This window comes from Pagrus pagrus, assembly GCF_965226575.1.
Source record: "Pagrus pagrus genome assembly, chromosome: 7".
NCBI lineage: Eukaryota > Metazoa > Chordata > Actinopteri > Spariformes > Sparidae > Pagrus > Pagrus pagrus.
In genome coordinates, this window is record NC_140191.1 from 10,861,556 (window position 1) to 10,886,259 (window position 24,704).

General features: G+C 41.9%; 1 protein-coding gene across 1 annotated transcript; it reads right to left on the minus strand.

Annotated features, from left to right (window-relative positions):
• Window positions 1-70: 70 nt before the first annotated feature.
• On the minus strand, window positions 71-22,730 carry bcl3 (BCL3 transcription coactivator). Its single transcript, XM_084358408.1, has 9 exons — window positions 21,548-22,730; window positions 20,725-20,845; window positions 11,735-11,843; window positions 4,685-4,886; window positions 2,784-2,872; window positions 2,585-2,662; window positions 2,059-2,226; window positions 1,563-1,662; window positions 71-912 (listed from the first exon to the last, which is right to left on the minus strand). Exons 1-9 carry the CDS (start codon window positions 22,071-22,073, stop codon window positions 797-799), a joined length of 1,509 nt encoding a protein of 502 aa, XP_084214534.1. The 5' UTR covers window positions 22,074-22,730; the 3' UTR covers window positions 71-796.
• Window positions 22,731-24,704: the final 1,974 nt, after the last annotated feature.

Here is a 24,704-nt window from a genome sequence, read left to right on the forward strand (position 1 = left end):
CCCTGCTTTCAAATTCCCAAACGCTCCTGTGGGACGAGCTGACAAAAAAAACACACAAGCCACAAGTAAACCTGTTGGACGACTTTTATATAAAAAATATCTTCAACTTTATACAGTGATACAACAACACGCATGCACACAAACAGACCTGGTAGATAATGTTGACGAACATTGTAAAAAATAGCAGAAAGAAAGGCATTAAACTGTGCAATATTAAGCATGTAAAGTTATGTACATCAGCGAGCCTTACAGTGAGCAGACTGGATATTTAAAAGACAAAACTTTCCCAGTTCTAGTCCACGTTGGCACATTTCTTGCATGTGATCCCTTCATTTCCTTCTATCTTTCTACTGAAGTAAAGGTCAAAACACTTTAAAGGGCTTAGGTCCATCATTTCTGTTCCAAAACAGTTCTTTATTTTCGGCCCTAATTGCATGCAGTGGCACATTTCTGGTCCATGTAGAGAAATCCAGCTGATCGCTGCAGCAGCTTGTAGGTCACCAGTTTGCTCCCAGTCATTAGTGGAGTGCCCACAACAGCAGCTGGATGAGCAGGCAGGATGCAGGCACACTCTGTCCAGGCATCGATACCCAAGAAGAGCTGCCAACTATGACTGTCTCTTGTCATGCAGCCCAGGAAAAGACAGCCAGCGTGTAGGGAAGTCGAATACCAGGTGCAGGCTTTTCATCCCATTGGCTGAACCGTCTCTCCCGAATGTCCCCTTCAGGCAGTGAAGCCTCTTTGGTGGTTGGCTGTGTGGAGGTAGTTGCGAGTTGCGCTGGACAATAACTTTGTGTTAGAAAAATGGATGGAAAAGCGATGGAGTCTTTGGAGAGCTGGAGGAGCTACGATTAAGGGTGTGTGGTGTGGTCAAAGGTGAACATCCACGGCTATGGTTGGGAGATGGGGACCCTGAGGGAGACACAAAGAGTACAAATGATATACTGTGATTTTAGTGACCGTGTGCTTGTGTGTGAACGAGGAGTGGACACGCCACAGAGTTGTTTTATGATCTGACACCAAGTACGAGGGCCAGGATCGTAGTTATCTATGGAAACCCTAAACCATCATGGGTCAAACATGTTCTTTCCTCCATTGATTTCCGTGATAAATACAATTTTTTTTATGTCTTTATCACAGATAACATTAACATCATACAAACATTAAGCTATAAGCAATAAGAGGGATGGCCCTTTGTTTTCTCATGACACTGGATTAATTTATCTCGTAATCTCAGGACAACAATATTTGATATCTTGTGATAATGACATAAATAACTGTTACACACCTTGTAGTACATTTTATCAAGACAGTTTTTAATGATGAATAACAAATGCTCGTCATGTGACTTATCCGAACTAAAGAAGTGATCAATGTGCGCAACACACAACAGCAGCAGAGATGCAAATATTGCAGCACTACGCAGAGTTAACACGTGCAGAGAAAGCGATATAACATGTGATGGATCCATTTTATTCAAAACAAGAGTGCACATCGGTAGTATGAACACTTTGGGGATTGATCCGCCCACCCATTGTGTGAACTTCTGTGCATGCTCTTACCATTTTCCGTTAAGTTACTCCCATGTGGTGAGATGGACACACAGAGTTGATCTTGAGCTCTTATCTGGTTGGAGCCTCTCCCTCGTAACACATCTGCTATCTGCAAAATATTTACATTCTGTTACAACCTTGTCTGTGTGTCACAGTGATCTACAATAAAAAAAATACTCCTACTAGTGGAGAGAACACTGCACCATCCAGGTCTGACCTCTAGAGGGAAGGGTATGCACATTTACTTTCCATTTATGGCTCTAACTATTCCTTCCCACTATTCTAATCAAAGCTGAGTCAAGCAGATCTTGCAACTCTTTGCATTCATTCTGATGTAAGTGAAGTAGAAAATAAATGGGATTTTCCATCATTGTTTCAAGACAGTCACAAAGGGTAGACTCAAAGGCTTTTTGACTAAAACAAACAATAGAGTAAAAGTGTTAGTTTTAGCAAGGTGCAATGCTTTATAATGCATATTTTCCCTTTCTGTCATCTCCTTGCTCACTTTCTTGTTCTTGGCCACCATCACGGGGGTGTCGTTGTGGTAGTTCTTGAGGCTGCTGTCTGCTCCGCTCTTCAGCAGCAACCTCACCGTGTCCACCTGACCTCGGCCACAGGCGCTGTGCAGGGCCGTGTTCCCGCTATACGACTGGCTGTTGACATTACAGCCACTCTGCAACAGAAAAACAGAGAAGCTGACACAGATGTGATTCATAAAGAAAACCAGACTGGACGCAGTTTCAGCATGGAAAGTGAAACCAAAGATAGATCCAAGGAGATTTAGATCAGATAGGGGAGATGAACGAAGGAGAAAAGATAATTCTGCCCATGAACAACATGTCTCCCAAGCTCTGATAATAAAGCTGAAGTATGAATATTTTTGCTCCGGTTCTTTGAAGGTCTTATCTATAAGCTAGACAAGAATGGCAAACTCAGTGATGAGCTGGAAAGAGAAAATCAAACATATCAAATAGAGCTGAGTCACAACCCGTATCTCCCCTCCCTCCTCCCTACCCACACACCCTTGTTACCTCAATGAGGAAGTGGACCATGTCTGCCTTATTGCTCTCCACCGCGTGCATGAGAGGACTCTGACCACTTTTGATGTCCTGATTAGAAAAAAAAAGCACCATGGGAAAAGTCAGAGGATGCGAAGACGGTAAATGTAAAAAAAAAAGTTGATGTTGTGAAACTTAGTCAGAGGTGAGTCAGTGAAACAAAGGGACTGACCATAGCGTTGATGTCAGCTCCTGCATCCAGCAGCATTCTGGCCAAATCTTTGCGGCCACGCAGCACAGCCAAGTGAAGAGGGCTCAAACCTGAGAACAGTGACAAAGCAGAACTTTTTAACACACGCAAAAACAAGCTTATACATACTGTTTGTCGATAAAGTATACTATACTAACTCCACACAAAGTATATACTCTTTGGGGCATAGGCAAGACGGTATATAGCATTTTCTTTTACACAAAGGCAAATTAGTTGCTTTCCTTAAGTATTAGAGGATGAAGTACAGCGTGAGACATTTAAAGGAGGGTTTTTTTCCTGAGGGTTTTATATACTGTAGGTACAAAAGATCTTGAGAGTAAAAAAGGCCAAAGTCCACACCTACGAAAGCTCCTCTCTCCCACACACTGCTCCTGTAGTGCCTGAAACACTTCATCAGTAGCCCCCCCTTTAATTCTGTGACTTTGTGGGTTTGCAGATGACCCGAGGGGCCGAGAGATGTCTTCTACTGAAAGATTTGCAGACCAGCAGGAGCATCCAAAATTCAGTCATATGACACACCGGAGGCTGGTCTAGAGAGCTCAGAAATGGTGTGATATGTTCATTTGTCTTCATCTTTGTCAGTCCTTTTTTGAGATACCAGAGAATTTGCAGGATATTGTCACTCAAACCACATTTCTGTTTGTGTCTGGCACGTTAACACATCTGCTCTCATACAACTCAGCCCCAAAACTGCTCGTAGACAGTACTCATTGTAGACACACAGCCTGTGTATATTCTGGGGGCTTTCTCTTGTACCCACACTTATTTTCACAGTAAAAATGTCTCCTGTTCAGATACACAAAGGAGATTTGAGATGTGACGTTACACCAAACCACAGAGGAAGGACGTGCCCTCTTCTCTGTCCGCCTACACACCCAAAACAAGCTACGTACCTGAAAGAGGGTTCACATTTCTCATATCGCCCAACACACTGTTATGCATAAACACTAGTAAGGCAGTCTATGTTGTCGTTATAGAGTGCTGCAGGGATGACATATTTTTGTAGGCTAACCTGGAAGTTAGCATCGCCCTTGTACCCTGGACCAAAGTGAGATTTTTCCATTGGATTTCAGTTTATTGCCGAAAAAGATTATGATAGTTACACATAATGATCAGGAAGATCCTTTTCACTTATGAATACCACTTCTATGATTTGTGAAGCGTAAATGTGATCACCAGAAGTAGAAAGCCAAAGCTAGGCTGTATAACGTTTAATGTCCCCGAAGACTACGACTTCTGTAGTCTAATGTACTAATAAGACTAATGTATTTTATGTTGCAGAACAAAACGTGACAATCACTAACATTAATTTAGGTATCTAACCAAAAACCAATTCAAAAATGACACTCAGGAACCGGAGGTGCAAAAATGCTAACAGGGTTCCGGGTTTTAGGACTCATTCCTGTAGCACTTTATTATGTTACCAGACTGGATAGAGGATCATTGTCTTCAAAGCAATTCATTTTGTTATAACAGTCTGAGTGGTTTTATCACCATGTTGATGGTTGCTGACTTATTTTATCATTTTACTTCTTGTAAATGTATTGCAAACAACTCTTATAAAAGCAATAGATGTAAATGTAAACTGGGTCACAATTATTTGTATATCATTATATTAGCAATGCTGAGATGTCTTTTTATTATATACCAATGTACCAAACTCTCTTTTGATAATGACTTGACATGTATTCATTAAGTTAATCACAGGGAAATCACTGAGGAGGAAATGGTTACAAACATAAAAAGGCTTTGTGTGATTAAATAACTTCACGAGAAGAGCTAATGAGTCATCTCAGATCTTTGTCAATAACATCTTCAACACAATACATACCAAGATGCTTCTTCAGCAGACCACAACTTACCCTCATAGTTTCTGATCTCCAGGCATATGGAGGATGAGGAGTGGGAGAGGACAACAGACAGACAGTCACGCTGGTCGTATTCGCAGCAGAGGTGGATCGCTGTTTGGCCGTTACGGTCCAAGGCAGCTGGGTCGGCCCCATCCCTCAACAAAGTCTCCACCATGTTTGCCTGCTGGGTTATCACTGCCAGATGAAGGGGCGTCTGATGGGGAGGATGAGAGAGAAAATTACAGCTTAGACAAAACAGTGTATTGAGGTCCATAACCACAAAAAGCCATACACTGTCTCTCAAAATAGTTTTCATTTTTCACACTGCAGCACACACTACACTGCATTCACAAAGCGTGAACCCCCCCACTAATGTTGAACAATGCTCCCACTCACCACTTCCATCAAAGACATCATTCCTATCTCTTAAAATCTGAGATGAATAGATTTCGTATCCTGTATAGATGTCATTATTTCGAAACAAGTGTCTGTTTTAGTGTCATTGTTCTGACTAAAGATGCTCATCTAATAGTGGAAATCCCAGATCCGGATTTCCACCAAATCTAATCATTTGGTCCCTTGACCATCTCCAAATTGCAAATCGATCAAAGGAGCAGTTTGACATTTGGCTAGCTACACCTATTTGTTATCTGACGGAGCGTGAAATCTGAAGACCGGTGCCACTATTGGTTGTATGGTGAATATGAAGCAAGAGCCAGGAGATAGTTAGCTTAGCTTAGCATAAAGACTGAAAACTGGTGGAAACAGCTGGTCTGGCTCGGTTTTAAGATTACAAAATTAATTTACTAGCACCTGCAAAGCTCACTAATTGACACGTTGTATATTGTTTGAATGTATTAAAACAACAAGTCACCTCATTTGCTAGAGTTTTTTTGGGCTCTGTGCTCGCGGGTGGATTTCGTTACCTCTGGATGAGCCATGCTAGCTGTCCTATACTGTTAGAAGTCTCTAGCCATTATTATAAATTTCCATTATCGGAATTATTTGTTAACATCCTTACATGAGTGACTTGAAGTGGCTTGCTTTCTTGATTCATTTTGAGATATGGAGGGGTGTCCTGTCTTTCATACAATCAAAATATTTTTTCTTAGGTAATGTAAGGTAAGGTGATTCCAGTTTTTGTGCCATTTTTCAGAGTTTTAAGCATATGTTAATGATTATCATGATAATATCGTCAATCACAATTATTTTGGTCATGTACATGAACTTTTCCTATTGTCCTATGCCTAGTGAACACATCCCTCTAGTGTCAAACTCTGCACATACATCTACACAGTGAAGCTTTAACATTTAAGTGTAGGGACAAAAATAAAAACAATTTTATTGACTTGAGGGAGCGTTTCAGTTTTTGAGATATTCTGCTGGCAGACAGACAGACAAATTAAGAATAACAAAAACATAACCCATACGGGGAAAATAATGAATACCTGACAGGAAATGTGGCACGGTATAAATAAAAAAAACTTGCAAAACATCTTGCCAACATCTTGTAACTGAGATTGGAGGAAGAGTTTTATTATTTCTACTAAAGGCCTCCCTTCATCTCCAACCTGTTTGACGGGTTAAAGGTCAGAGAAACAATGCCGGTAAGTACGGGCCAACGCCTAACAAAAATAAACAAGGAACTGTGTCTTGTACGATTGTCGTTATTACACATCAGATCATGAGATGTGGGCACAGGTATTACGTGGCAATCTTCACATATACAGTAACACATGCACACACACAGTGCTAAAATTTAAAGTTGTTAGCGATTAAACCAAAGTGACTGACTGTCACAGATGAGACCTTTGCACCGTATTTCACAGAGCAAACAACAGCAACAACCCTCGCATGAGGCTGTGTGATTAATGCAAAAGAAGGAGGAACCTGCTCTGAGAAGGAAACAGTTCACCGGGTGCTTGCCTGGATGAAGCTTAATGAAATAATTTGAGCAATATAGGATGTTCCTTTGGGCTAGGTCAGCATGTATCATCCTGTTGATAATTATGTCAGCTCTGACCACGGAGTCATTGACAACCTGCTGTTTAAATTAAGCAATGGTGAACAAAGAACTTGAGTCATAAAGGGAAGTCTTTGAACCTGGACTTTTTAGCTTTTATTCAAGTTACACAATAAACCCAGCAATCAGGAACAGATAGTTACTCCGAGTTTCGCTTTTGCTATATTGCTACTGTACAAGAGTGTGTGTGTGTGTGTGCGTGCGCGAGTGTGCGTAAGGGGTTCCAGTAAAGACTATTAAAAAAAGTAGTTTAACAGTGGGAGAGCGTCTTTGTGGAATTCCTCCAGTGTGTCAATGCCAGTGTTCCTCCCTCAGCTCCTGTTTCCCTGAATCCTGTGACTCACACACACACACACACACACACACACACACACACACACACACACACACACACACACACACACACACACACACATTCCCCTGTAAAATGTGTCTTTGGACTTCCTATAATCAGCATTCACTGTTGAACCAACATTGTGAAAAAGCCATACTACTATTCTGACCCCACAACACACTAATGAAGCTTGTATGGTAGTATCCTCTACCTAATTTCCAGAACTTAACAAATCACCTTCCACAATAAGGCCTTTTAAGGCCTTCAAAATAGACCCCTCAGAGTTGGCAGAGTCTAGCTGTGGCTTCCTGTAAAGGATTTCAGAGTGACTAAAACAAAAATCCAACAAAGATAAGAGGAAGGCTGGGAAGGGAGTTAGGGGGGGAACAGGGTGGAGAGACGGAGGAATGAGGAAGAAACGGAAATGGCAGAGGGGAGTACAGGGGAAAGACAGGATAACAAGGGAAAATCCCTTCTCTTTCCCCTGGGTCTGTCCTCGCACACTTGCATTCCTGCAAAATGAGTGGATCAACATGAAGGAGGTGAAAAGATGAGAGAAGAGAGGAGGGTTTTTTTGGGCATGAAGAACAGCCCGGGGCAGTCAGCAGTGCCAAACACAAAGGAAGGTGGAAGGCAACACTTAGAGACAGAGGCTGTTCTTCTGCAGTGAACACTACAAGGTAAAGCCAGTGCTGATGCACAAATAAACGTCATACCCTCATACGTCAGTGTTGTTGACAGTTAGACTGATAGCATCAGCCAGTTCATCAGTTATGGTTAAGGACTTTAAATTCTCACACGATTAATGCAGCGAGAGATATGAAAAAAGAGACAGTAGTGAGAGAGCGAGACAGATAGAGAGACAGCGAGAGAGAGAGAGAGAGAGAGAGAGAGCGCGCGAGAGAGAGAGAGACACGCGCAAGCAAGGGAAAGTCCCTGTAAACTACCCTCAGCACAAGGTATGTTGAGAAACAGCCGAAAGCGAAGTAGGGAGGGGGGGTGTGGTCATGTGACTTCTCGGAACAAGGATACTAAAGCACACACAAACACACACAGATGTCTTGCTTGTGCATGCACATGCACACGCACACACACACACACACACACACACACACACACACACACACACACGCACACACACGCGCACACACACACCAGCAGCATGCATATAAACAATGCGAGAGTTTCATATGAACTGACATGAATCTGAATTAAAAGATTTCAACAGCACAGTGAACCATTCTCCTGTTAGTGAATTGTTGCGCATCATCTGCATATTGCATTGGAGCAGTAACACGTGCACTTAAGTGAATGTTTTTAATCTAAATCACATGATCATTAGTGCATCTTTTAGTGTGGGTGGCCCCTGGGGATTCAGTCCCCAAACGCAACTAGTGTCAGTGCCTTGCACTGCACGATAGGCTGTAGCAAGTACAGAAAAAATAAAACTACTACAGAGTGTGTTTGTGCAGCCACACTGAATGCATGACCAGTGTGGGAGTATCAAACAGCTGTCTCTATCATCATAGTAGTGCACGGAGTGGAAGGCAAATCAAGCACTGACACTTGCACTATTGTTCAATTACGGTACTGATAGTAACACTCTGTCAGAAAGTTCCCTATGCAAACCACAGAAACTCAGGATTTGTCATCAATATTGGAAAAAGCTGTATTTTGTTTTTTTGTTGGTCTCTGGGAAGTTGGCCAGTGCCAGAAAATGTGTTCGGGTCCGTCTGGTAAACTTTGTGTTTCGAAAAATGAAAAAAAAAAAGTTCCCTGGCCTCACTTTGATGAAGTCTTTTTACCTCGTATTGAGCTAAAACCACACTATCTGGTAGGCAAATGACTGTGACGGGACCTGAGCCCGAAAATCTCCCTTTTTGGTGATAACTGCATTTGGCATAATACATGTGAGTGTGTGAAAAGTGAGTCTGTGTATGTGTGTCGCGTGCATGCATTTTCACACACAGGATATCAAAAGCCTTTGCTGTCAAGCCTCAGAGATGAGGAAAGACGACAGCCGATGATAGCACCAGCGTTATTTCTGGTAAGCGAGCCCGTGGTGTCCTGTGTGGTGTGAAACCCCAGCCCTGAGAACTAAAGCTCTGCACGACTCAGGTACTATTCTGTTGAAGGATGAAAGACAGAACGCTGGCAGAATGCAGAGCAGGAGGTAGAGACTAGGGATGAGCATGAGTACTCAAGTATAAGTGTAATCACATTTTTTTGAATAATAAATACAAAAGTAAACAGACCCTGCTCTATATTAAACGTTTACACCTTCTGAACAGGGCACAGTGCTCCAACTGCAATCTATGATGTCCACAAAGATCCATATAGAAAACATGATAGAGCTGCGCTTAGTAATATCCAACGTTTTCGGTCAGGCATCACTCAACCTGCTGTTACAGGCAGAATGGCAACCAGCAGGTATAAGAGTGATGTTTTTAGTTTTTTGAAGAATAATTTCAACAAAATAACTACCGTTAATGTGCAGTGCAAGCTTTATAACATTAAAGTTGTGTTTCATTGTGTTTGAAATTTTCTCACTGACTAATAAGCTTGTGACAACAAGGGTAATAGCTAGGTCACAGGCTTTTTACAAGAAAAGACGCTCACTATCTGTAGAGCGCTGTGTTAATGTACTGCAAATGCAAACTGAACATGTCCTACAGCTGCAGCTTCGCATTAAAAGCAGTTACTTGGTGAAACACAACTTGACTTTTATTTTGAAGTAGCCTAGTCACAGGATGTGTCTATAAATGTGTCTACAGAGCAAAACAACGGTTGTGTCGACAGCGGTTCAATCTAAAATGTGTTAGGTTGTAGTTTTCTTCAGTCTGTGTGACTAATAGAACAAGAAGGAGCTGTTAGACGAAGAGCTGCTGCGACAGGCTTCCCACATAAGCATTATCATGTTCCCTATTAGTACTAGGTTTAAATCCAAAATATTGCCAAATAGGCGCTTTTGCTTTTCGCTCTGACAACAAATCTTCCGCCTCTGTTGTCTCGTCAACTATCCTCACTTTCTTCACATTACAAGTGAACTATGACTCCTGTTACTCTGTGCTGCGACTCTGCTGCTGCACTGACTCGACGCCTGCAGCAATTTGTAATTGTAATGTCCGTCGTCTGACTAAGTATCGATTTTTAAAAAAGCTAATTAACAGTTGGGGCAGTGGGCAAGTTATGTAATCAGTGTATGTCCGACCACCGCGTAACAACAGGAACTCTGAGACCGATAACATGCAATCTCTCATCAACTCATTTGCTAGGAATGTTAGCACGCTTCATCGTGATGCCACCAGGACAGAGAAGATTAGCCAGCTCAGCATAGAAATGGTGGCTTTAGATTTGCTTCGGCGAGCTGATGGTGTTTCTTGGGAAAAACATCTACTAAAGATGAGAAGATGTGTGAGGAAAGCGCATCGCTGAGCCGCAAAGTGGGGACAAGGCTGCCGTTACTATTCACAGGGGTGTTTAAGATGTGTTGCTACCCCTAACCCTTATCTTATTTGTTCATTTCGGACCACATCCTACCCTGGGGTTTTTTTGCGTGTAGTCAAGTACTTGATAATAATTTAATGCCAGTACTCAAATATGGATATTGCTTAAAAATTCTCATACCTAGTGGATATGATGGAGGCAAAGATAATGTGGAAGTGTTGACTTAATGTCAGTGGTTTGGAGAGCCCTGAATTGTGAAACACAAGATAATTTCTTGTACACATTCCCATCAAGCACCACTCTAGCTTTCTCCCTTATGTTGAGGTTACTATGTAGGAAGTTGAAGGGCAGAGTCACATTAGTCACCTCAGTCAGTCCATTTTCCATTAATATCATTGCAAACTGCCAAAGTTGCCCTGGGCGAAGAGCTTCAGTCAGACTGCAGACTGTTTATATGCAAGAGAAAAGCAAATGATATGCTGGAGTAGAGTTAAAAGTGGCATGTTTGCAACCTTTGTCATGTAATTTTCCATCCTGTTCATGTGGTTTTAGACGTGAGACATGACTGCAGAGTTCATGAGAGTTCATGGGAGTTTGCTCAGCTTAATCATCCTGACTCTCTCCTTTGAATTTCACAATATTGTAAATCCAGCATGCAAACCCTGAAAAACCCCTTCCTATAGGCACACTGAGTACTAGAAAAACCATGTACAAAACAAAACAGATTGCTGGAAAAGACGATTAGCCCTTCCCAGCATGTGTATGGCTTTGGCTTGTGGCAAGTACAGGTAGAGAGACCAGGAAGGGTGAATTCCACTGCATAACCATCAGCCGCCCTGACTGTAAGAGTATGCGATAACGTGCTGCAAGGCAAGGAGGAAACCAAGGCACTTCCTCTTTCATTCTTTTCCATGTTACTGTTATCAGAAGGGTGAGGCAGGGGAATGTGTTTTACATGCTGTGGTTGACGGGGCAGAAGTCCCCGTTCGCTCTTCTATTCTGCGTCTATCTTTCATCATGTTACACTGACTAATGCTGAGACCTCTTTCATACGTGTTACAAATTGAGCTGACACATTGAAGAAATCTTTCTGTGGACTGGATGGGTGCCACGTTTGAAAAAGGACAACAAAACTTTGCGTCAAATTTCAAACTGTTGATTTGAATTCTGACATCTGTAAAAGGAATAATAGCGGCTGTGAGATCTTGCATTTGTGCTTTAATGGACAGAAATGTGACAAATTTGTCAACTGCATTACCTGACGGAGGTTGTTGTAGATATCAAGGCTTCTGTGAGCCCACAACAGGAGCTGGATCAGTTTGTAGACGATGGTCAACTCCCCCTGCACCACAGCTATATGAAGAGCTCTGTAATGAATACACAAACAAACAGACAGATAAAGAATTTCCCACTAACTAACTAATTAAGTAACCAGCATTTAACTGGGTCACAGATTTTCCTGACATTGTGACCCACTGACACTCTTGGAAATTACTTCTTGACTGAGGTAGAAAATGACTGACCTATGTCACCTATCTCTGACACAGAGATACTGGTGATGTGATTATGAGGATGTGCTGCATGACCGACGATGGCAGTTATACTTTTTGTTCAAAACTTGCGTCTGTGAACTGCTGTGAACCCAGTGAACTACAAATAACGTTCCCTTATGGTAGTAATAAAGTCAGTCGTGCTCTACAGGTCGCCCCATGTCACATTTTGTATAACAAGTCTAAGAACTACAGGTTGTGGTTATACGGGGGTCATGTGCTGGACTGTTTGTGGTCCCAGAGCAGAGACTTCATGGAGTCTCAGCTGGTTGCCTTGCGACCTCACAGTGACGTTTTTTTTTTTTCGTTTTTACACTTGCTTGCTGACAGTGACAGCAGCATGGGCAGTTGGATTAAAGACGTTAGACAGTGGCCCTCAGTTACTGATGAAGGTACCTTATATGTATGGTTATCTTAACATTATTCAGATTTTATATATTAGACACATTTTATGTGATGACGTCTGTAATATACAACTGTTACTGTACTAGATACCATAGTCAATCAAAAACAGCATTTACTCATCACAGGAAAGATATATTCAAGATTATTTCATTAATCACCAGGTAACAAAATGCCAAGTGCAGGTCAAATTGAGGGTCAAAATTACAACAATAATAATAATAATAATAATAATAATTAATCAATAATGACTTGATCCACTTCTGGCGAACATCTTGGTCCTCTACATGTCCAGGACTATGGTCTAAGACAAGGGTAGTCTTCGTGAAATAAAGGCTTTTGTATTTCACATTAAATTTTTTCCAGAGTTGTAGTTTGCCACCACTGATAGAGCAGCCCATAATCCTTTTTCATAAGTTAACTTTTCATGTGCTAGAAGAAGGATTCTGTTACCTTAGACAGAGCCAGGCCAGATCCCCATTTCTGGTTATTCTAAGCCAAGCAGCTATTGAACTACCACTTTAATATTCATTATTCACTTTCATTTCAGATGAAAATCACACATTTTCATCATGGCCTTTAAACTTAACGTGTGAAAAACTTCATTTTTTGTGATCAGAAGCAGCAGATTCTACGAAATCACTTGATCTAAATGATCCTGCTGACAGTTGTACCAAGTAGCTCCACAGATGTACAGGCATGACTCACAGGGCTCTTATCACACCCTTATCAAGACTAAGGGGGAAACCACTATCTGCGGTCTCTACGTGAAGCGAAAGAACAAACACAGGCCAAAGTTTAGGACAGGGAAAGGCAGAAAAAAAGCAGGGGGGAGGGCATGTTATAGAAAACAGTGTAGCAGTTTTAATTTTTTTTTCTTCTTCATTCTGTCAGAAGAAGCAGCTTCCAGTAAGAGCTCGACTGGTTTTATGTCACTTCCTGTTGTCAGTAACAATGGCTGCATTCTTTATCTTGCTGTGTGTGCTGTGAGAATCCAGCCATTAAGCTGTATGGTTTCTCACAGGGGCTTTCTGTAGGTTCACTCAGTTAGCTTCATCCAATGGATAAGTCATAATCAGACATACAGTACAAACCGTGCGACAGGAAACAGGGACGCTTCTAGAGAAGTTAAAAGTACCCTTGCACAGAATTTGAGGTCAGAAAATACGTTCTTACAATGACAAAAGCATTTGCAACACTTCCTCTCAGCGATGTGTCCCAGTGACATGGAGTCATTAACGGCGGTAATTTCCTGCCTGAAAAAAAATTAATAAAACCTCTCTGAGAAAACACTCATGCTACGTTCTACATTGTCACACACTTTCTACAGTTTCCTGCACATTTATCGAAACTGGCGTGCAGTCCAAGGAAATGTTCTTCACATATGTATGTACGCATCTACATATTTCTCCATCTACCTTATCACAGTATCACATTACTCTAATCATCTCACCAATCAAAGAAAACAGCTTACACAATCTCTATATTCAAATTCTTTAACAGCTTCATGAAGGCAAGTTTGAACAGAATAATGCCTGTGGTCTCTTCAATTCAAGGATAAGCACATGCCAACCTTCGCTTGGTGGTTGCAGAGAAAAAAAAACTTGCTGCCTGTGTATATAATTAAACGATATTAAAGAGAAATGCAAATCGCATGCATGCATTCTTATGCACATGCATGAGCAGGCATAGGCATCGACTCTGCAGTGTGTGTGAAAATAAAACAAAAAATGATGTGCTACTGCATGTTGGAACTGCAACTGCAATAAACAATCATATGATTTGCTCCTGACGCCAGAGCGAACAGCAGAAAAAGCAGAAGTGTACGTTGGAACAGCAGTGAGCGTGGTGGCCCTTTCCTCAGCTGGTCCCTGTTCCTGTAACTGAGCTCAGCACAGTGACAGAATCTGCATCATCAAAGTTATATTTATCATAATTTACTGTACATGTCACCAGCCTATAAAAAAACAGTGTCTCACCAATAAATCCTACAGTGATTGGAGTGACCGATCATGACACAGTTTATCCACAGTCAGATATGGTTGCAGGGTGTTCAGGTATGACTATATGATCTGATCAACAGAAAGTCAACTTGTACTGTAGTTTTTCAGTGTGAACAAGTGCTGAATCAAAGCTCATCTTGCTGAGCACTGAGCTCAATTAGTATCTTCAATAGCTACCTTCATAGAGGCCTAAAATGACTCTCTCTCTCTCTCTCTCTCTCTCTCTCTCTCTCTCTCATTATACTCTCTTCTATCTGCATCCATCTCTCTCCTTTTCTCTTAAGTTGAAACTGTACTGTTTCTAGTTCCTGGAAGTGGGGCAGACCACAGCCCCAGATAACCTCAAGCACAGCAGCACTGACGCAGACAGGAGTCCCGAGCCCGCAGCATTAACACAGAGAGAGAAGAAAAGAGACAGTGAGAAAAAAAGAGAAGCCAGAGAGAGAAGGCAGCCTCATGCGGTATCCTTTTTGGTACGGGAGATGACATGATCAGACTGAAGCCTAACATATCCTGTGGTCTGTGGACCAGCTGAGCATGAGGTGATGTCTCGGTGTGTGTGTGTGTGTGTGTGTGTGTGTGTGTGTGTGCATGTGTGTGAATAGTAAACAAATGAGAAGCAGACGCACCTCAGTCCAGTTAACAAGAAATGACGGCTTCGGTCACATTGTACTGTCTGCCATACTCGTCGCAAAAAGATGGTGAGATAAAGGTATTCATGGGGGAAATGTGTGCGAGCAAACCTGGAGCGAGCAGTTTATTGTTTTGTGGGATCTGTTTTCTACATTCATCATAAGGGTCACATCTACAACAGTCTACATAGCTATCATAGTGCAATCTACAGCAACATCTTTTTTAACCTTGAGTCAGTCAGACAATTGTTTTTTTTTTGTTTACCTTTATTTATTCAACACTGCCCCATAGTTGAGTGCGTCGAATCTGTGATGCCACTCCAAAGCTCCTATTTAAAAGCAACTATTTGTTGAACTTCCCTTATGGGGGATCAGTTGAGCTCAGTGCTCGGAAGATATGAATCATTAATCTGTAAATATCATGTCGTGAAGGTCCACAGAAATCTTGGGCTCACAAGTGAATACTGTTCATAGTTAGTACTGACTCATGTTCATTCTTCCAAACATCAGTCGGACGGTGTTGGGTGACAGCAAAACATGTCGGAGAAGGACATTTCACAAACTAGAACGTCACCTAGTAGAGCACATACCTCTGCCACGGCCCAACAGCCCTTTTTAATTCAATCAAGCCAAATTCAATATCAAACCTGATAGACCTGTATCACTCTAAATTTCAACAACCCCTGACTGCTTCAACTCATCGGTTCAAGAATCAACATCAAATTGCACTCAAGTTAATGGAAAGGTTGAAAAACGCTTTATCTCGCAACATTAAGTAAGTGAGAAAAAAACTCCTTGATCCGTCCTGTCATCTGGATCTGCACCAAAAGATATTAGGGCCTATTCTGGGCCAAGACCCATCTACCATCCAAGTTTTAAGGAAGTCTGTCCAGTAGTTTTTGTGTAATCCTGTTGACAAACCAACCAACAAACGGACATGGTTGAAAACATAACCTCCTTGATGAAGATCAAAACGGATGGGCTGTCATGGAATTTGTAGGATGAATTCAAATTACTTTGGTGATCCCCTGACTTTTCCTTTAGCGCTGCATGTGGTCGGCATTTGACTATCAAATGGCTCAGGATGAATTTGAATCACTTTGGTGATCCCCTGACTTTCCATCATGCCAAAATGTTTTTTTTTTCTCCAAAACCTTTGGGCAGTTGCAGCTAGGGCGGTCGAGTGGGCCGTCCACTCGATCAATCCCCAGCTCCTCCTACACCACATGTCAAAGTGTCGTTGGGCAAGACACTAAACCTAAACTTCTCCTGACGGACGGGTAAGCAACTTGCGTGGCAGCTCTGTTGCCATCAGTGTGTGAGTGTGTGTGAATGAGAGGCCTGTTGTAAACATAAAAAAACGTATATGATAATAATGTGGCCAACGCGCTAGGTGAACATGGTAAACATTACCTGCTAAAAGTACAAAAACAGAGCACTCTGGATAATGCTCCCATGCACAATTATTACCTCCATGAGTGACCTTTTGCGCCCTAGTCCGTCTTCAGACGTTGGGCTGTCTGAAAATGACATCTGTTTAAGCCCAAAAGGAGCATTATCTAGTGTGCGGACTGTTGCTTTTACTTTTGACTTTTGCTTCTGTCCAGCGTCTTGTGTATTTTTTGAATGACATCAAAACATTACCCACTAAAGATCATGACCTGAACGCTATCATTGGGATCATGTTACCATGCTGATGTTAGCATTCAGTTCAAAGCATCACTATGGCTGTGCATAACCTCACAGAGTCACTGGTGTGACCTTTAGTCATGTTTTTGTTTTTGTATTTTTCTTTAAAAAAAAAAAAAAAAAGAAGTTGAAGGTTTACATCTGGGTTAGTACATGTGCAGAATTAAAATACTGTAAAAGAATTTATACCCAACACTATGATTATTGTACAGTATTTTTGATAGACATACATTTGAACTATGTGCCATAGTAATCTGAAATGATCTAGGTCAGCAGGTAAAATGATGACCCAGTAAAGATGTTTCTCCCAGGCTCTTGTTTGTTAGCTCAGTGTTTGTGTGCAGGTAAATGCACTGACTGACTGGAAGCATGTAGAAATTCATTTGTAGGAGCTGAACACACACATCTGCACACAAGTACGAATGACTGTGTGTGCAAGTGACACATAAATGGAGAGAGAGAGAGAGAGAGAGAGAGAGAGAGAGAGAAAGAGAGAGAGAGATGAAGCTGATAGAAAGAAAGCGGTAAATGAGGAAGTGAGGAGCGGATGTTTGGGTTTTTTGAGCCCATTCATTTAAAAACACAGTGAAGAAAAGAGAGAGACAGAGACACCTGAGAAAAACCGCAATCGTGTTTAAAAACTGAGCACTCACTGGTTTTCCCGAAACTAAAGGGGCTCAGAGACGCTGAGAACCGAGGATGAGCGACGAATTGACGTCAGCAGGCGCGTGCTCGACAACATCAGTCAAATTATGCATACACGCATGTACGCACACATACACTCATATACATAAAGACAGTGTGAAAAAGACAGGGGGGCTGAGAATGTTTCTTTCTGCAGAATTTACACAAAGTTTCAAACAACCGCAAAGCAACAAGGAGGCCCTACACAGGCTAGCCACAGTCTCGGCTTCATTACAAAGGGGTTAGATTTTGTGAAAAGGCTCTGCACTGCAGCCTTGTTGTAACCACTAATGAGAAAATGTTCATATCATTTATTTATTTCAGCTTTATGTCTGCCCTGTCAAGTTGGATAACATACTTATACAATGTTCCAGTGTGGAGTGTCAACACTTAGTTGTAATGATACAGCAATTGAAGATGAAAAATAAATCTGGCTATTGGGCAGCAGTGTTAAAGACGCCACATGGTCTGAAAAATATGCAGATTCATACCTTGGCCAGTATAAAAAGTAAGAGTCAACATATATTACTTTCACCTTCTTTACTCATCTCTGTCTGTTAATAACCGATACCTCCCAGTGATTGTGAGTCTCTGAAGAAGATAAGGGACAATGAGCAGCTGTGACATGTCACGGGACTTATGGCTCGGCTAAATGTTGGTCATCACGAGTTTTTTGTCAAATGGATGCAAATGATGCTGATACTTTTTGAAACCGCAACATCAAAGTGCCATTTAATTCTTGGACATGCTTGTGTTTTCAGTCACATGATTGTGTGTGTGTGTGTGTGTGTGTGTGTGTGTGTGTGTGTGTGTGTCTGTGTTTTCTTGTATCAGTTTGACATTACAGTTAGTGTGTGGGTGGATTTAAGTAATCATGCGTTAAAGTTTAATATTTGCATTTTCATGTGGTCTTGAAAACTCCTCCAGAGTCTTGTGCACAGTATTCTTATCCCTAACCCCCCCCCAACCATCCTACACCCTACGATACTAGTCGACGTAAAATTATAGTTTGTTCAAAACACACAAACACACACATACATGCAATGTCTATTTAATCAAGCAGCTCAGACTCAAGTGCTTTGGTTTCCAGGGAATCATTCCTAATCTACCCTAAACCAGCTTTCCTCATAGGAAGTGAAACAACAGCAAAGAATTTGGTTTGGCATCTGAGGGACACTGACTGTACCTGTTCACTTTGCAGAACCAGGTGAGTCACAGAGACTATAACAAATAAACTCAGACGACACAAACGTCTCACAAACCACATCCAGGTTATGCAACGCCAAGCGCTTTGTTTATGAGGTCAGACCGTCACTAGCTGAGACTAGTGCTGTTTGGATCCAACCCAATGAGTCACTTGTATTCACTTGTTACCTCAGCAAAGGAGGTTATGTTTTCAGTTTGGTTTGTTTTTTTGGTTTGTCTGTTTGTCAGGATTACAGAAAACATACTGCAACAATATTCATGCTAACTAAGATGGAGCATGGGGCAAGGAAGAACCCATTAAGTTTTGGAGCAGATCCGAATCACGGGGCGCTTTCGTTAACATTGTGAGATACCGCATTTGGCCTAGTAAAGTAGTACACTTGGGGACAGTGTATTCATGGGAAAACCCGGAAAACTTAACGAGAGATGAAGGATCACAGGAACAAGCATAATTCAACAAGCATAATTCTGGTTGTGAAGTTTGCGCTTGCAGATTTGAATGTTAAGGTAGAGCAACTATTGGCCTTGGCACAGGTCTGATCACATTTTTACATTGGGAACAGCTTCAAGATAATTTACAGTCTGTCATTGGCTGGTAAGAAGCTATGATACAGACTAAAATGTCATTGGACTATTTCATGCAGGACATTTTAACATGCCAAAGACTCTGTCTCTGTCACTTGCTACTTCTACAAGACATAATATCTGCTGTATTAAAGGCTTACTGGTTCATGCAAGGACCAATTTGAGAATGCAGCTCCAGAAACACTTACCAGATGCAAGAATCGGCAAACAAGCACACATTGTGTGTGAAAACTGGGAAGTTAGCTGAAATACTGTACAAATATTGACATTTTATATAATCTGCCATTTTTTTATGTTACTGAAGGTTAAAGGTGCAATATGTTCGGTTTTTGGTTTAAAACATTCAAAAATTAACATAAAATTATCAAGTGAATGTGAAGACATACTTTTTCTATGTCCATGTATTGTGTTGCAGGGATATCTACTGAAGTCAGCATGCTAACCAGCTAGCTCCTAGCCACATTGTACCTCAAGAGGGGGTCGTCAAATAGTAAACAACACCAACAATCTTTATTAGCTGACTCTGTCCAGATTGGACAGAAACAGCTAATAACAATTGCCTATTAGTAATACAACGGCTAGCTGCGCGGTTAAATGAGTGCGGTTAAATGAACGGCAGCTACAGTTAGCAGCGCTTAACAATTACACTGCAGATATGCGTTTGTGTGTTTGGACTATGAATTCGACAGGTGGCCAAATCTTAAACAATGCACGTTTAAATCTACAACTTTCATTATTTGTTGATTCTGGCAGCCTTTTGGACAAAAGATGACGATTGTGAAACAAAGCAAACTTTGTTTAAGTGCCGTACGGTACAGCAGACTACAGAGCAGTTACTTTTGCTTAAAGAGGTAAAATAGAGGAATTAGTATCAAATTGAGACGGTTTCAGAACCAGTTAAAAGTTCCTTGTAGTATGTTTAAGATATGTTTGTCCCGCTATTCACATCCACATTCCATCTTTATGGTAGTGAAAACATATATCCAATTACTTCTTGTCACCACCGAGGACATCAAGGTACAGATAGATATGTATCTCAGTTTAAAGCAGAAGTCTGACCTTTTACACAATATGCATCAAGCTTAGACCTTGAAATTGACCTTTCTTTGAAGCATTAACTTAAGCTGTGTGCTACTTTCATATTTAGCTAGTTTGCAACTGGTGCGTCACCGCTTCCAAGCAGAATTTTGTGCATATTAAACTAAAACTATTAATCTCTGGCTCATTATGTACAGTGGCTCAAACGTGAGCTGGGAAATCTTATAAATACTTATGAATGTGTGATTTGATTGATGATTTCAAATGTGTGAATTGTGCCACGCGTCGCCTGTCAGTGCAGCCCGGCATGAAACGATTTTGAAGATGTGCGAGGCGGATGAATCACAGTAATCTTTTAAGTTTACTTTATGCATCAGTGGCTTGGATATGTGAGCGGTGATTAAATTATACACCAAGAAGACTGATGTCCTAACTTCCAACCCAAAAACATCAACATACGTGTCTCCATCTTCATCTTGACGCGTGGCCAGAGCGATGCCCGCCAGCAGGTTTTCGGTTTGGTGGGCCAGAGGGTGGTTCGGCTCTGGGACGGGCGGCAAACAGTAGACTGGGATGGGACCTGAGGAGGACAGAGGCAGAGACAGACAAGTGGGAGGCAAAGAGGAAGACAAAAAAAGAAAAAAAGAAGAAAATGATTTAGATGCATGACAAATGAAAAGGCTGGCATGGCGAACAAGTCTATTTTTTGTCTATCTGTGCATGCGTGTGTGCATGCATCCTATTTAGCTATGAGTGAGCTAGTTTTGTCAGTGCAGGAGACTGATTGAGGGAGAATGGCTGCAGAATTGCTGACTGGACATTTTCTCATTGATTCAGTAGAGTAACTGCAACATGAACTGCAACTCCACTGTCATTTCTTACATCTGTCACACACTAATGACTTAAGATATTGAGGAAGGGGGAGGGTGAGCTGTGCTGGACTGTTGTAAAAATAGCTTTAACATTGTGCAAGTAATACAAGAGATATCATGTAGAGAGCGCCTGTGTGTTTGTCTTTGAACTCTCAACTGTGTCTCTAACTTAGTCTTACCCTTCACCACGTATGCATATAAATGTCACCTGTAGATAGATTAGTTGTTCTTACAAAATAAGAGTTTCCTTGGAAAACAGATAAAGCAAATAAAGCAAGCAGATAAGCAAATAAAATACATCAGATGAGAACTTTATAGAAATATCTGCAAAAATCTGCAGCCTAACAAAGTTCAGACATTGTTCTTGTTGCATTTAGGGGCTTAAAATGCTCAAAAAAATGAACGCTTACCGTAATCAAAGGGGTGCAAAATGCGTATGGGAAAACCATTTGGGCTGTGTGCTGGCTCTTCATTCCGCCTGGGAGCCACTGGTGCTGCGCTGACTCTGCTTTCATCCGCGGCTCGATCGGGAAAACTTCCCCTGGATGTTAAGTCCGCTCCGACCGCAGGGGAACAGCGGTCCTCGCTCTGTGCTGGAGCCGGTGACTGCCTCTGGCTCTCCGGTTCGACATGAAACCGGCGTTTCCTAAAAGGAAGCCAGGAGGAGGATCTGTCCGCTGGTCGTTTGCGAGGAGCGCCGGTTTCTGTACCCGGCAGTGCGCCTCTGACCGGGCAGCGTATCTCCAGGGTGTCCGTCCCTGTGCTCGCAGGAGGTGCAGGTGAGCCGCCCGTCACACGAGCGTCCCCGGCGCTACCTTTGCAGTCCGGAGGAGTCCCCGGGCCGGCGCTCCCACGCTCTCGGTGAGTGGTGCGCAGATCCAGCGGCGCCGTGGCAACCGACTGCTGGTCACCGTTCATGGTCATGATCCTCGGCATCAACCGGGGGACGAGGCGCGCAGGAGCTGAAGAAGTTTCAGGTGCGTGCGCGTAAAAGGCGACCTCCAAGACGTTCAGTGACAGCTTGGAGGAGATCAGTCCATCCAAAGTGTCCACTAGTGCGCAATTCCCATCCCCATGAGATGAAATGGGAAGCGATCAAATCATCACCCCTGTTTCCTTTTGTGTCACTTGTGTGTCTTTAGATAACGCGTTCAAATTCATTGAATACATTCAAAGCCATTCATGTTCGAGGAAGAGCCGGCGGAGGTTTGGTGAGGATGATGTGCGTCCTTGCCACCTATGGTAACAACTGCAGGTACACTGCAGCTGCGCCAGCGCTCACACTGACACTTGGTGCTTTCCTCTTTAAACCGAAACAACGCGACCGAGTTTGTTGAGTTTGAGTGAGGGAAGAGAAGACAAAACACTTCTTTGAATTCACAATAATTTCTGCATTTCCGACTTCTCTGACATCTGTCTGTTTTGCATGAAAGTTCAAAACATCTCATGCTGAATTTCTCAAGAAGTTCAAAGAGGAAAGACGGGTCGATGCTTTTGTCGGTGCGACTGTTTGGGGCTGTGCAGAAATAACAGCAGGTCAGAAAAACAGGACTAAATCTGAACTTTAGATGTTGACACTGACAACATGAAATCTGTGAGAGGTTTTTTTATTTTATTTTCACTGTACTTTTCTTTTTCTTACTGTTGGCAAACCTTCCTGTTTCCAAACTTGGAGCAGTTTATATATAGTTTCATACAGCATGAAGAGCATGGCTCATGCAGAAAGAGTAAAACCTTCCCTTAGTTTAACAAAAAAGTGCATATCTTTCCTTTATTCTTAAAGCCCAACAGGCTGTTCCACTTTATATAGATCAGAAGGTTTAACAACATGCAGTGAAGAATTATACACTTTGATTACAAAATGAGGTGTATTACCGTATTTATAACCGTTTTTGAGACGACTTCCTTTTTGAACTTTTCTGTTCTCTCTTAATGATGTCATGGAAGGGATTTTTTTTTTATGTTATTTTGATCACATGCTTCAGTGCCTCAGGTCAGCAGTCATAATGCTGATCTTAACATCAAAAACAATAACCCGATGTCCTATTTTTTGTTGATCTTATTACAGTTTATTCGTCGTGTCAGTGCCTTTAACCGTTTTTCTTCACTCGAATCGAGGGTCGAAGGACAGAGGGTGTCGTCTCTGTACAGATTGTAAAGCCCTCTGAGGCAAACTGTGATTTGTGAATTTGGGCTATACAAATAAAATTTGATTTGATTTGATTTGATTTGAACCGAGGCTTAGAAGTGGAGTTGTGGCTGCCTCCTGCTCCTCATATACTCGCTGTGGGATGGCCTGAATGCAGAAAATGAATTTCCCTACAGGAATCAATAAAAATAAAAAAAATGAATCAACTTTATAACGGACAATATTGTCCCAGTTGTGGCACATTACAGCTGCTTGTACTCCTCTGCAATCACAGCTTTCTGTTAAAGTCAGAAATGTGAAATTGTGAACTGATAACATGATAAATAAACAATATATGGAGCCTCAGGTAAGCCTGACGCTTAATTCCAGATCGTTTAGCACTTGCACACAGACTTTGCATGTTGCAGACCATCGCATGCACAGTGTCAGTCAGATCGTTTATGTATTTGTTGTTCTGTTGCCACAGGTTGGTGATATGTGACCAGGCAGGACACTCAGAGCTGAACTCCCTCAAAGAAGAATAAGGAAGAACTGAAAGAGAAGATACTAAGAATCTGACTGACTGATCGGTTGATGCCGTGGCACTGTTGCTCTGCATGCGGCCAGATTAACTGATCACAAACACACGTACAAGCCATAAATGTGTGTACACAATCAATGCATATGCACCCACACACATACAGAAATCACACCTCATCTCCTTGACTTTAATCTTATCCTACTCCACCCTCAGACCAAGGCTCTGATTACCAGGGTCAATTTGGGACTTTCCTCTTTCCACTGAAGTGTGGAGCTGGCAACAGAAAGTCAAGCTTGGTGTCTAAAGTCCCTAAAAGACCCTAGCACTACACAAACATGTCTGCAGCTGTCAAGGCACTCAACCATTATGGTCTCCTCTAACATTAGGTATCACTGTGTATGGAAAAACACAGGCCTTCCTACCTCTGTTACAGCCAGTCTCAACCTGAACACATGCTTGACAGAGCTTAATGAAAGCTGAATGAATGAAACATTGACTGAGGGGTTAATGATCTATAAGAGCACACACTTAAAATGTAAACAGAAAATTCACTATAACCTTTTAATATCTGGGGGCTTGGTATTCTGAGACAATGATGCATGATCACTGCAGAGAGCAGCCGTCAGTGACACAGATATCCAGATAGCCAATGAAATGAGGCCCCCATGTGGCAAGAGAGCAAAGGTGCAACTAGACTCGAATAATGATCAAGGGAAGATACATTTGGACAGTACAGTACAAACTATTTCTGTCTTTGGCTGCTGAGTAAGTGGCTTTGATATGTGTCTTTTGCAGCAAGCTGCAGCATGCACAACTGGAAAAAGTGTTTTTGTTGAGTCATATATACGATTTTAAAGTAGTTATTAATAGTTGCAGTTAAAGTAAATACAGCTGGGAA

What these genes read in the sequence shown, in the direction of transcription:
- bcl3 (XM_084358408.1), bottom strand. Translation starts at nt 22,073, where the DNA reads ATGCCGAGGATCATGACCATGAACGGTGACCAGCAGTCGGTTGCCACG. An exon ending in GAGCTGACATCAACGCTATG is followed by an intron (nt 2,663 to 2,783) that starts GTCAGTCCCTTT and finishes TTTTCTAATCAG; the next exon opens with GACATCAAAAGTGGTCAGAG. An exon ending in GAGTAACTTAACGGAAAATG is followed by an intron (nt 913 to 1,562) that starts GTAAGAGCATGC and finishes TGTCTCCCTCAG; the next exon opens with GGTCCCCATCTCCCAACCAT.